At 39.6% G+C, this 11,949-nt stretch overlaps 2 protein-coding genes across 4 annotated transcripts in view; one reads left to right on the forward strand and one right to left on the reverse strand.

Moving 5' to 3' along the window:
* LOC114249081 (spermine oxidase) overlaps positions 1-10,364 on the reverse strand; it is a 28,663-nt gene extending 18,299 nt beyond the window's left edge. For all 3 annotated transcript variants that reach the window (XM_028182554.2, XM_028182555.2, XM_028182557.2), the window contains exon 1: positions 10,297-10,364. In XM_028182554.2, the coding sequence (XP_028038355.2) occupies positions 10,297-10,352 (56 nt within the window). In that variant the 5' untranslated portion in view covers positions 10,353-10,364. The remainder of the gene's footprint in view (positions 1-10,296) is intronic.
* On the forward strand, positions 118-10,190 carry LOC114249080 (esterase FE4). Its single transcript, XM_028182551.2, has 3 exons — positions 118-1,434; positions 2,121-3,343; positions 5,131-10,190. Exons 1-3 carry the CDS (start codon positions 1,252-1,254, stop codon positions 5,324-5,326), a joined length of 1,602 nt encoding a protein of 533 aa, XP_028038352.2. The 5' UTR covers positions 118-1,251; the 3' UTR covers positions 5,327-10,190.
* Positions 10,365-11,949: the final 1,585 nt, after the last annotated feature.

Raw genomic sequence — 11,949 nt, forward strand, 5'->3', positions numbered from 1 at the left:
ATCAACTTCTTGCTCATTTCCTGTGGTCCGGTTATTCGACCGGAGTAAATGTTTGGCTGTCTGAAATGGCACCCTTAGCACAGTCAAAAACATTGTGTCTTTAAACATGTCATTTTTGTTTAGTACCATAAGTTTAGTAAATAAAAGATGTAAGAATTATTTCCAATAAGCTTTTCGTATAAATACAATATTTCTCGGTTGTCTGTTGTCTCTGCTCTAAGCACAGCTTAGATCGCTGGAGAATTGTATCTAGTTTCCTTTTATAGTTTCATAGTATTAGTGGCATACAATTCGTAATAGGAATAAATCACGTTGTAGTTTCTCGCCGAAGGTTCTGTGGGTCACGAATTGGATCGAAATCGTGACTCACGATTATAGTCATTACGTGTCTGTACAACAACACACAAGGTGTTGGTTTATAAGTTGCGTAAAATAACTAGTTATTAAGTGGTCGGCCGGTAGTCGAAATTCGACCGGTATTATTATTTTAAATTATAAGTTTAAACATTATTATAGTTCTATAATTGTCAAAGACCTTACATTAATCACAGATTTCGCCAAAGCTACACTATAGGCAAATAATATTAAGGCAAACATTAATAATCTATTCATCTCAATTGGACCACAGGCTTTAACAATAAACAAAAGAGTATATGTGCGTGTGTATGTCAAATACATGGTAGTGTGAGTAAAGGTTTTTTTATTGATTTGAAGTACATATTTTTAGGCTAAATAAAAAAAATTGCATTTCGCACTCCTCTATATTCTCTATAAGTGTGGGAAATTTCATACTGTGCGGTCCATGCAATTTTCGTAAAAAGTGGTACAAAGTTTTTGCTTCACGTATTAATATATGCCTTTGTACATAATTTTCCTATTACTCTGTACTGTGTCTTGTTTTCTGTGTGTACATAAATAAATAAATATATAGATTAACAGATTAGTGGCTTTAAAGTTTCCAAATTGAGTAAATCCGCTCAACAGTAGACCAACAGTAGAGCTTTAAGGAGCTAATTCAAACGGTCCTTTCGACTAGATTTATAGCTCAGCAATCGCCCAACAACAACGGCTCTGACATTATCTCAAAATCAGATAGCGCTAAAATTAGATAATATACCTTTAATATCTTAATTGAATTATTGAATAGAATGGAAACACTTTCTAGTTAACAAATTACGACTCCTAAGATCTTTATCTAATCAAGATTCCAGACTAAAATAAAAGTAGTGCTAACAAAGTTTTTCCGGAGTCATGATTCGGACAATGCTGTTGTCGATTAGCATTGCTCTCTTAGTGTGGATGGGTGGTGTGAAGTCGGATCCACTTGTGGACACTCCGGCAGGGTTGATCAGAGGTTTGCAGTCCGTAGACGGAGAGTACTCTATGTTTCTCGGCATTCCGTACGCTTTAGTCGATGAAAACAATCCGTTTGGGGTGAGTTTAGTTGATGGATCGATCATTATTTACAGTATTATTAACACAATTAGTGAGTTTAGTCGATTTTTAATGTATAACCCGTTGATCTTTATTTGTTGTTAAGATTTTATTAGTTTATTTATAGTACTTATCTTGTCGAGTAGTGGCATCTTTTTTTTTATTGCTTAGATTGGTGGACGAGCTCACAGCCCACCTGGTGTTAAGTGGTTACTGGAGCCCATTGACATCTACAACGTAAATGCGCTACCCACCTTGAAATGTAAGTTCTAAGGTCTCAAGTATAATTACAATGGCTTAGTTTTGTTTTAATTGTTTTTTGTTAGTTTTTATTTGCAGACTATGTTTTTTATTTTATAAATTAATAAATAAAATTCTGCATTTGATGACTTTTAACAGAACCGACCTTGTACAGGTTGTGTTACACTCTAAATGTTGTGTGACTTTTGGCTGGGACCCAAAATAGTGTATACATTTTATTCCATTTAAGTTAAATGTTAATGTGTGCATGTAGATCTTATCCAGTTGTGTGAACAAAAAAAAAACAGAAAACCTTAAGAGATTACTGTTGTACAAATCCCTTATATGCAATTAGATTTCATTGTAACATAGAGATTTCTTAAAAATCAGTTTGACATTCTAATTTAAAATAAACATGAATTAAAATAATTCAATGATCACGACAGATATCCTCGCCGCATCCCGATTTCAATGAGACTTTCAACGCCATAGACGACGATTCTGCCGCGTGTCCACAACTATCACCTATCAACGACGGAGGGACTTTACAATGTCTCCACCTGAACATATACGTTCCGAAGACAGCCACCCCCCACAACCTGCTCCCCGTCATGGTCTGGATCCACGGTGGCGGCTTCAGACATGGAAGCGGTAACTGGCGGGACTACTCCCCGGAATTCTTAATCAAGCAAAACGTGGTTTTGGTTTTCATGAACTACCGTCTCGGGCCTTACGGGTTCATGTGCTTGGAGGACTCGAGAGTACCAGGGAATCAGGGTTTGAAAGATCAGCATCTGGCTTTGGAATGGGTCAATAGAAATATTAATGCTTTCGGCGGGGATAGCAGTCGAGTCACGTTGTTCGGCGAGAGCGGCGGCGCGATCTCTGTCCATTGGCATTTGCTGGCGAATCACGAAAAGCTCTTCCATAAAGCTATACTGCAGAGCGGGTCCGCTTATATGCCAGGCACAACGGTAAAACCGGACAACACAGTGCTTTTCAAAATTGCCGCCAAAATGGATTTCGTGACCGAAAACCTCGACTTAGCGCTATCGTTTCTCGCCAAACAAGACCCGCCTGTACTAGTCAGAAATGCCAACGCTTTAGTAGACGAAGGCCTGATCAAATTGAGGCCGTGCGTCGAAAAAGAATTCGAAGGGACCCATAGATTCATCACGGATTACGCCGAAAATTTACAAGTCGACGAGATACAGGATATCCCAATGATTTTCGGTATCAACGAACGAGAGAACTTGTTTAACTATCGGAGTCAGTTCTTGAAGGTTCCCCTGAAAGACATCCTCGGCTTCGATGACGAACAAACGGAATACGTGAACAAGTTTTATTTCGGCGACGACGGACCCGTTGAAACACGCGAAGACCAGTTCATTGATATGACGTCCGACTTCAATTTCAACCATCCGATCGAGAGGAGCATGAAGCGGTTCACCGAAGCCGGCGTCAAGGACATATACTATTACGTGTTTTCGTATGACGGCGGCCGGAACATGATGAAAATAGCCCGGAACGTGACCGCGCCGGGAGCGACACATGGCGACGAATTGGGCTATTTGTTCGGCACTGATTTGATAACTGGAATACCCACCGACGAAGACGTACACATGATAGAGAAAATGACAACGCTTTGGGGAAACTTCGCTAAGTACGGGTGGGTGTATTCAATATTTGGTAATAAACATACTTATACTTAGTCTGGCCATAAATACTGTTACAATAAGAAGAAAAAAATTCTATTGCAAATAACATTTATTACTTTTACAGTGTGTTAGTTTAATACATAAATATAAAACAATTTAAAGTATAAAAAGCTTATTCGAAGTGGTCTGCATTGGCTGCAATACAGTTCAGTTTAAAAGTTGAGGCCAGTTCTCAATAGAAGCACGCACTCTTTCCATGTGAAAATTTTTCACTGCCAATCGTACGGATTGTTTTAGGGACTACAAATTATCATGGCGTTTAGAGAAGCCGTACTCTCTAAAACTGACCATAAATTATAATCCAGCGATTAAGATCGGGACTTGACGAAGGCCAGTCTTCAGCTCTGATGAAGTCCGAAACGTTCGTTTCCAACCAAGACTGCATAGACCGAGCTTTATGACCTGGTGCTGAATCTTGCTGGAAGGACCATTCTTGATTATTGAACATAGTGTTGTTAAGGGGCTTCACTACCTTCTCAAGGATAGTATCTTGATACACTTGTGCCGATGTTTTGATACCTTTTTCACAAAAGTATGGCTCAGTCACTCCTTCATAGCTAATACCCCACCAAACCATCACTGAAGTCGGATAGTGCCCACGTTGCACTCTGTCGACTAATTGGGAAGCTTCCTTAGAGCTTTGACCATAAATACGGTCATTTTGTTTGTTAAAATGTTGCTCAATTGTAAAAAAATTCTCATCTGTAAACAAAATTTTTCTATGACCTCCCTTTGCGTACCGCTTCAGTAGTTGTTTCGATTTTACCACCCTATTCTCTTTTAAATTATCAGGTGCTATCTTCATCTTCCGAGATAATTTTTTTTGCTTTCGGACAGGATTTCTTCGAATTCTTTCCCTTACTGCTTTGACCACCTTTTTCGTACGAACACTACTTGGACGGCCAGATCTTTTTCTGTCACAAACAGAGGAGGTCTCATTGCACCTATTAATAGCCCGGCACACAAACATTTTACTAATACCAAGCGTATGGAGAGTTTTTAAAATTGCATTTGGCTCCATAATTACTTTGTGTAATGCAATCACAGCGCTTCGGTTCTCTTTATCACCCCACTCCATTTTAATATCGCAAAATATTGTACAATGTATTGGCGCCAAAATGAGAAAACTCAATGAGCAATCATATAAAAATGGCAGATTCCAAATTCAAATGTAATATTTTGTTTATTTTTAATTGTAACAGTATTTATGGCCAGACTAAGTATAATAATAATATAATAAGCCTTTATTGCTGTTAAAATTTAGAATACTTTTATCTAAATATTATATATATTTTTTAATGCTATCACTCAACACGATTGCACCGGACGTCTTATCCTTTAGACCACGAGTGGGCTGTGTCAGTGGTTTAATTTACTCGCCGAGCCCTTCGTCGCAAGCGACGGGTTCGACGAGAACGATGACCGGTGAAGCGATAATAGCCTCTCGGAGCTATTGGCAAATGCGCAGCCAAACAAAAAAAAGCACTTTTTTTCCCCTACCTAGGCTGGTAATCTAGGGAATTATGCCAGCGTAACCGGGCGAATAGGTGAGCTCACGGGGCTCAAACCTAGGACGTTGCTAACTCTAATTCCAGCAAGAGCAGGGCTTCGCAGAATCCACCACCGGATCAGAAACGCGGCCCACTGAGAAGATCCGGCGAGAAACTCAATAGGCTGTGTCTGAAGGTTATAAAAATTCCACGATAGCTGACCGACACGTACTCTTCTCTTTTTGCAGAAACCCAATCCCGGAGACTTCTCAACTACTACCCGTGAAGTGGACTAAGATCTCCCAGAATACAAGACCCTATATTAACATAGACAGCGCCTTGGAGTCTAAGAACAGACCATTTAAACAAAGGCTTACATTTTGGGACCTATTTTACGAGTACTACGATCAGAAATTTCATTTAAAACACTTAAATACTTGCTGAAGTCAATCCTCAATATTATCATATACGGTGGAGCGTTATTTATTTATTTATTTATTACACTTCATGTAAAAATTAGATTGGCGGACTTAATGCCTAAAGCATTCTCTACCAGTCAACCAAAGGTAGTGCAGAGTAAATAGTGGTAGATGCAATGAAATTTATATTGAGTTACAAATACATACACACACACATATATATATATATATATATATATATATATATATATATATACATTCAATAGTTTATACAGAATTTAAAGGAATATATTTATAAATTTCCTTAACAAATAACTTCATCTTAATAAGTTCATGACGATTCCGCTAACTTTTCCGACAGCATTCGCCGAACCCTTAACTTGAACGCGCACCGGTTAGTAATAGTCCTGATCTCGAAAGAAAGCGCATTCCATAGCAGAACAGACTGCATTACGAAAGAGTTACGATCATAACTAGAACTATGTGTGGGACAACGAATTAATAGGCTATGGAGAGAACGTAAGGCCCGCTCATGGCTGGAGTGAAGATATTGAAAATAGGGAGTCAGATAGGAAGAAGATTCGGGAGACATAAGTAAGGAGTGAAGAGTCGTCAGTGCACGTAAATTACGACGCTGGCGAATCGGTAGAAGTTTGAGCTGAGCACGAAAGGAAGATATATGATCATATTTACGAAATGTCGCACCTTGAACTATCTGAATGGTTTGTCTCGACTTAATGTTGACTCTTTTGAATTTTCTTCGGTTGCTGTGGATGAGATCAAAAATATTATCCTGTCCATAAAATCGAAAGCCGTGGGTTGTGACAATATAAGTCGCCGTATGATCGTCACAATCCTGGATCATCTTCTGCCGGCTATATGGCACATCACATATTTCTCCATATCTTCAGGCTCTTTTTCGTCATTGTGGCGTAAGGCCTACGTCATTCTTTTACCTAAAATCCCTAACTCTTCCTTTCCAAATCACTTTAGGCCCATATCTATTCTTCCCTTACTATCAAAGGTGATCGAGGCCTGTGCACACAAACAATTGTCGCAGTTTATTTTCCGGAAAAACCTATTGAGCCCTTACAAGTCTGGCTTTCGACCAGGTCACAGCACCGTTTCCGCTCTCCTTAAAGTGGTTGGCGACATTAGGGCAGGTATGCAAGACACCGTACTCGTACTAATTGATTTTTCAAATACGTTCAATGCCGTCAATCACGATATCCTCCTATCTGTTCTGTCCTATATTAGGATCTCTCCTACAGCGCTGAAATGGTTTTCATCATATCTTCGGGGATGCCAGCAGTCTACTCGTATTGATGACACCTCTTCAAGTTGGTGTAGTGTCGACTCTGGCGTGCCCCAAGGCGGTATTTTGTCTCCATTATTATTTTCTATTTTTATAATTTTTTTAACACATAATCTTCAGTGTGCCTATCATCTGTATGCTGATGACTTGCAGCTTTATAGACAGACGACTGTGGAGTATATTTCTCAGGCAATAAACCAGTTAAATAGGGACCTGGACTGCATATGTAATTGGTCAACTAAGTTAGGCTTAACCGTGAATCCAACGAAATGCCAGGCCATTATTGTGAGTAGTTCTCGTATGGTCCAACGCTTAATTACTATGTCACTCCCACCTATATTCTATAATGGCACAGTGATTTCCCTAAGTTCCGTGGTTAAGAACCTAGGCCTTTACATAGACTCTACACTCTACTGGAAAGCTCAAGTATCTTACATTGGACAAAGAACCTCTCGAATTCTTCTGTATCGCCTCAAGAATTTCTTACCATCAGCGACTATGTTGTATATGTTGAAGTATTTCCACTTTCGGGTAGCGACATGGTAAGCGGGCGGTCTTCGTAAGTCAATAAAACAGAAATGTTAACTCAGAGCGTTTATTACGCAGGAGCGTTCCGTCTGATACGGCGACTCGCTCGCTTCTGAGCTCGAGAGTTTTTTTGTTTCCTACCTATGCTAATAGCCTTGAGAGGCTATTTCAGCTTACCCTAGCTTGTGTAGGTGAGCTCACGGGGCTCAAACCGGAGAATTGCTAACACTGACCCTAGCAAGAGCAGTGCTTCGCAGAATCTACCACCGGGTCGGAAGCGCGACCCACCGAGAAGATCCGGCGAGAAACTCAGTGGGCTGTGTCTGTGGGTTAATTCGCTCGTCGAGCCCTTCGTCGCAAGCGACGGGTTCGACGAGGACGGTGACCGGTGCTTGTATTGCCTAAAAGCACCGTTAATGGATCAGGAGGATCCGTGATGACGTGCTTTGGGCGACGTCGACGGTTTACCATTCGGTCTACAGGATCGGGTATGTAGTTTCCAGCGGCCACGACAAGAGGGTTCTCATGTCGTGCCGTCTTCTCAAAGTGGCGCAGCGATGCCGACTGTAGATACTTACTGACGGGGTCGAGCTCCAGGTCATCGTGGAGGTCCACGTTCCTCTGGATCGATGGTGCTCCGACGGCTATCCTGCAGAATCGGGATTGGGGCTCGAGAGACAACAACGGAGCGTTTTTATAGCAAGGTATCGTGGTGGGACGATGTTGTTTACGATTCTTATCTTGCACGTGTTGTTTTCGATGAATGCTTGCAGCTGTTGTTTGTCGTCCCATCTTTATTAGTCATGAAGTAATGGTTTATAAAAACACGCGCCGACATATATAGCGACTATGACTATGATACATGAAGACTATGCTAGTACAAGCCTTAATCTTCCCTATAATTAATTACGGTGATGCATAATATAATAAAATCAATTAAAATGGCCGTGTGATTTCTTTCTGGTTTCCCGAAGAATATTGATGAATTATGGAAGTTAGAAGTACGGAGCACTATCTCAGTGTATTAAAAAGTGTCCATTGAAAAGGAGCCAATTAAGGTGGCGCCATAGTAGCAAAAGAAAATATTAAAAAAACAGCGCCATAAGCTAATAGAATCTATACTAATATTATAAAGAGGAAAGATTTGTTTGTTTGTTTGTTTCGAATAGGCTCCGAAACTACTGGACCGATTTGAAAAAATCTTTTTCCATTAGAAGCCGACATTGTCCCTGATGAACATAGGCTACTTTTTTTTATTTTTTTTTTATTTTTTTTTTTTGGTTTCATGTGTGTTTTAATGTTTCCGAAGCGAAGCGAGGGCGGGTCGCTAGTATGATAATAAATGACGAACGAAAGAAACACTTCCTACGTAAATATTAATAAAAATAAAAATAAATAGTTGAGATTTTAAATATGTATCTACTGCATATTTTTTTACTACACAAGTCACGAAAAATACAATATTTTTCAATCCGGTATATAGTTTACTCTGTTTAAAACTGCTATATTCATAATATCATTTCCATTTACTATACTAGAGTTATTTCTGTGAATCTTCCAACAATAACTTGTTTACAGGTGGACACTTTTTCGATATGTCCCCTACGCTCGCTTACGTCATTTTCAACACAAGCTTACATTTTATATAAAAGTCGCGAACAACAACATTCGGGTTGTCGGTCTACTGAGCAATTGCATCCGCTCGGTAGAAAATCTTCTCTTTGGCGCTAAACTCAATAAATTAATTTACTGTCTCATCGTTATCTTTGGTTGACTGGCAGAGAGCGCATTGAGTCCGCCCATGTACAACAAATACGTAAAGTGGAATAAACAGTTCAATGTACTCAACGACCCAACAAACACTCTTGACTTGAAAAAAAAGCTTAGGATGGAGCATCGGGAAAGTGCTTTTTTTTCCTACCTAGGCTGGTGATAGGACCTCTTGGGAGTCCGTGCGGGTAGGTACCACTGCCCTGCCTATTTCTGCCGTGAAGCAGCAACGCGTTTCGGTTTGAAGAGTGGGGAAGCCGTTGTAATTATACTTGAAACCTTGGAACTTATATCTCAAGATGGGTGGAACATTTACATTGTAGATGTCTATGAGCACCAGGTGGGCTGTGAGCTCGTCCACCCATCTAAGCAATAAAATAAATACCGGGCTAGTAGGTGAGCTCACGGGGCTCAAACGACGATGTTGCTAACACTGGCCCTAGCAAGAGCAGTGCTTCGCTGAATCTACCACCGGATCGGAAACGCGACACACTGAGAAGTTCCGGCGAGAAATTCAGCGGGCTGTGTCTGTGGGTCAATTCACTCACCGAGCCCTTCGTCGTAAGCGACGGGTTCGACGAGAAGGATGACCGGTGCTTGGGGTACCTAAAAGCATCTAATGTAATCGACCAGTCTTGTGCAACGTTGACATTGCTCGGAACATAGATGTCTCTAACCTCTTCTTCTTTTTCTCCACCTTATCCCACTAGGTGGGGTCGGCACAGCTAATTTTTTTATTCCATTCTCTTCTATCGGCCGTCATCTCAACACTCACTCCTCTCTCTCTCTCATATCGTCATTCACACACTCCATCCATAGATGTCTCTAACTAAACCAAGATTAACTTTGTAAAACCACAATCAAGTATTTTTATCATATTATAGTAAAAGATATATATTAATAAAAAATAAAAAATAAAAGAGAGAGAGAGAGAGAGAGAGAGGAGAATCATTTGGAAAGAATCAAGACAAGAATCATTGACAAAGACAAGACAAAGACAAGAATCATTTGGAAACGAACTACGCGCGGGGTACCATTCCAGTGAAATACATATATGTACACATACATATACACATACATATCTCCGTAAATATACATACAATTAATACAAAGTATTATAATATAATAATAATTATTAAAAATAAAAAAATAAAATTAAATTTTAAATGTTGCTTCTTTACATATAAATAAGAATAAGCAATTTACATATAACATTACATAGACATATTGATGTACATATAAAAGTAAAAAATATATTTTATTATTCGAACGCTTTCATCATTGTTATTGTAAATTCCCTAAATCGAATTTAATACGCATAAAAACACATAAAAATGTCTCACGTCTCATATTCGACGTAACACAGTAACTGATGTACTCACCTACCGCGCCCTTGGACCGCAACGCAGAGCACAAGTATCGCCACGCGTACAATCATGTTGTAAGTGCTTTTAATTAACTACATGTGTGACCTTTTATATGTAATTCGTATCTAATTGAGGCAGGGATGTATTCAGGAAGTGTTTCGGGGTCCGTGTTATGTTTTTATTTATTTAATTTTACTTTATACCTCTACTAGCTGTACCCGTTCGCTTCGTTGGGCATTTAAAATTAACATTATTATTTCTCACCCCCACAAAGATCCTCATCATTAACGCCCCCGAAACTTGTGTAGGGAGTTCAACGCTCATATAAATATTAGCCTATCCATTAAGTACATGTATTTTCTACATGGGTACCAAGTTTCAAGTCAATCGAATGCATGGTTCAGTAGTTATAACGGAACATCCGTAAAAACCACTAGATTTATATATTAGTATAGATAAGCACATTGCTCGAAGCGATAGCGGCTGGGGTCCAAAAGTTCTCGAGTGGGGACTGCACTTCAAAAATCGCGACGTGGCTAAGCCTCCCACGTTTCGGACCGACCTACTGAAGGTCGCGGGTATCCGCTGGATGAAGAGGACCGCTCCCTGTGGCGAGCCTCGGGTGAAGCCTGTGTCTAGACGCCTGTGGGCTAATAACGACCCTCGAGGGTAGGGTGACGAGGAGACACGCTCCGTAAGCACCTCACCTTACAATTGCATTTGTTGTATTTCGTCTCCAGAAAAAGAAATAACATTATCTTCGGATTGTAATAAACGTAGGATTGGTAAGAACGGAACGTATGAAAAGAGTGTGGAACGGAGCGTTAAGATATAAGTGAGAGAACACGGAAAGAAAGAGAAAAGCGAATGACAGATAGAGGGACAGAGAAAAAGGAAGATTGCGAAGACGGTTAAAAAGCAAGGCGTAATAAAAGTGTTCATTAATTTTTTATTATTATTATTATAACAGAAGATTTTGGAACAGTGTAAATTTTATGCGCTGCGATCCCTATTCTACATAAATGAACTGTAGTTTCTGCAATTTCTTTGCTTCGACAATTCCGCGGTCACCCCCCTAACTCCCCCAGGTTCTAAAGAGGGCGAGAGTGAAGGGGAGTCGATTATTAGGTAGACCTCTATCGTCTTAGACCCGACCTTTACATTGGCCACCGAGCCCCGCAACGTCCCATAAGGAACTTCGCACCAAAAACCGCAATCTCCTATTGTTTACGACCTTGATTGAACTATCGTGATTCTCGAATTGATCTTAGAAAAAATTTTTATCGTTACATTACGGTAAATGTTTAATTGACATTTTGAACTTTTATCAATTACAAGTATGTCTTGAGGCTAAGACTATGTCAACGAGAGATCGGACTTGTAGTTCGATTATTCAAAGGCCGTGTTGATTTCTTCACGTAAATAACTAGAGGCTCAGCCTTTGAACTCCCATATCTTAATAATAACTAGAGGTCTCGCAGTAGTAGAAATTAGACTATAATTAATTGGAATTGCAAGTTTGTACACTATTATGATTGTATTTTATACTTCTATAATCACAAATTTCGCCAAGACTACACTATAAAAAATATTAACAAAGACAAACCATATTCTATTCTCAATTTGACAACAGACGTCAAGAACAAAAGTTTGACAATAAATAAAATA

The sequence above is a fragment of the Bombyx mandarina genome, chromosome 11 (genome assembly GCF_030267445.1).
Source record: "Bombyx mandarina strain Sakado chromosome 11, ASM3026744v2".
Lineage (NCBI taxonomy): Eukaryota > Metazoa > Arthropoda > Insecta > Lepidoptera > Bombycidae > Bombyx > Bombyx mandarina.

Coding starts and splice junctions, on each gene's coding strand:
- LOC114249080 (XM_028182551.2), top strand. CDS start 1,252: ATGATTCGGACAATGCTGTTGTCGATTAGCATTGCTCTCTTAGTGTGG. Junction 1,435..2,120: donor ATGAAAACAATCCGTTTGGG/GTGAGTTTAGTT, acceptor TGATCACGACAG/ATATCCTCGCCGCATCCCGA. Junction 3,344..5,130: donor GGAAACTTCGCTAAGTACGG/GTGGGTGTATTC, acceptor CTCTTTTTGCAG/AAACCCAATCCCGGAGACTT.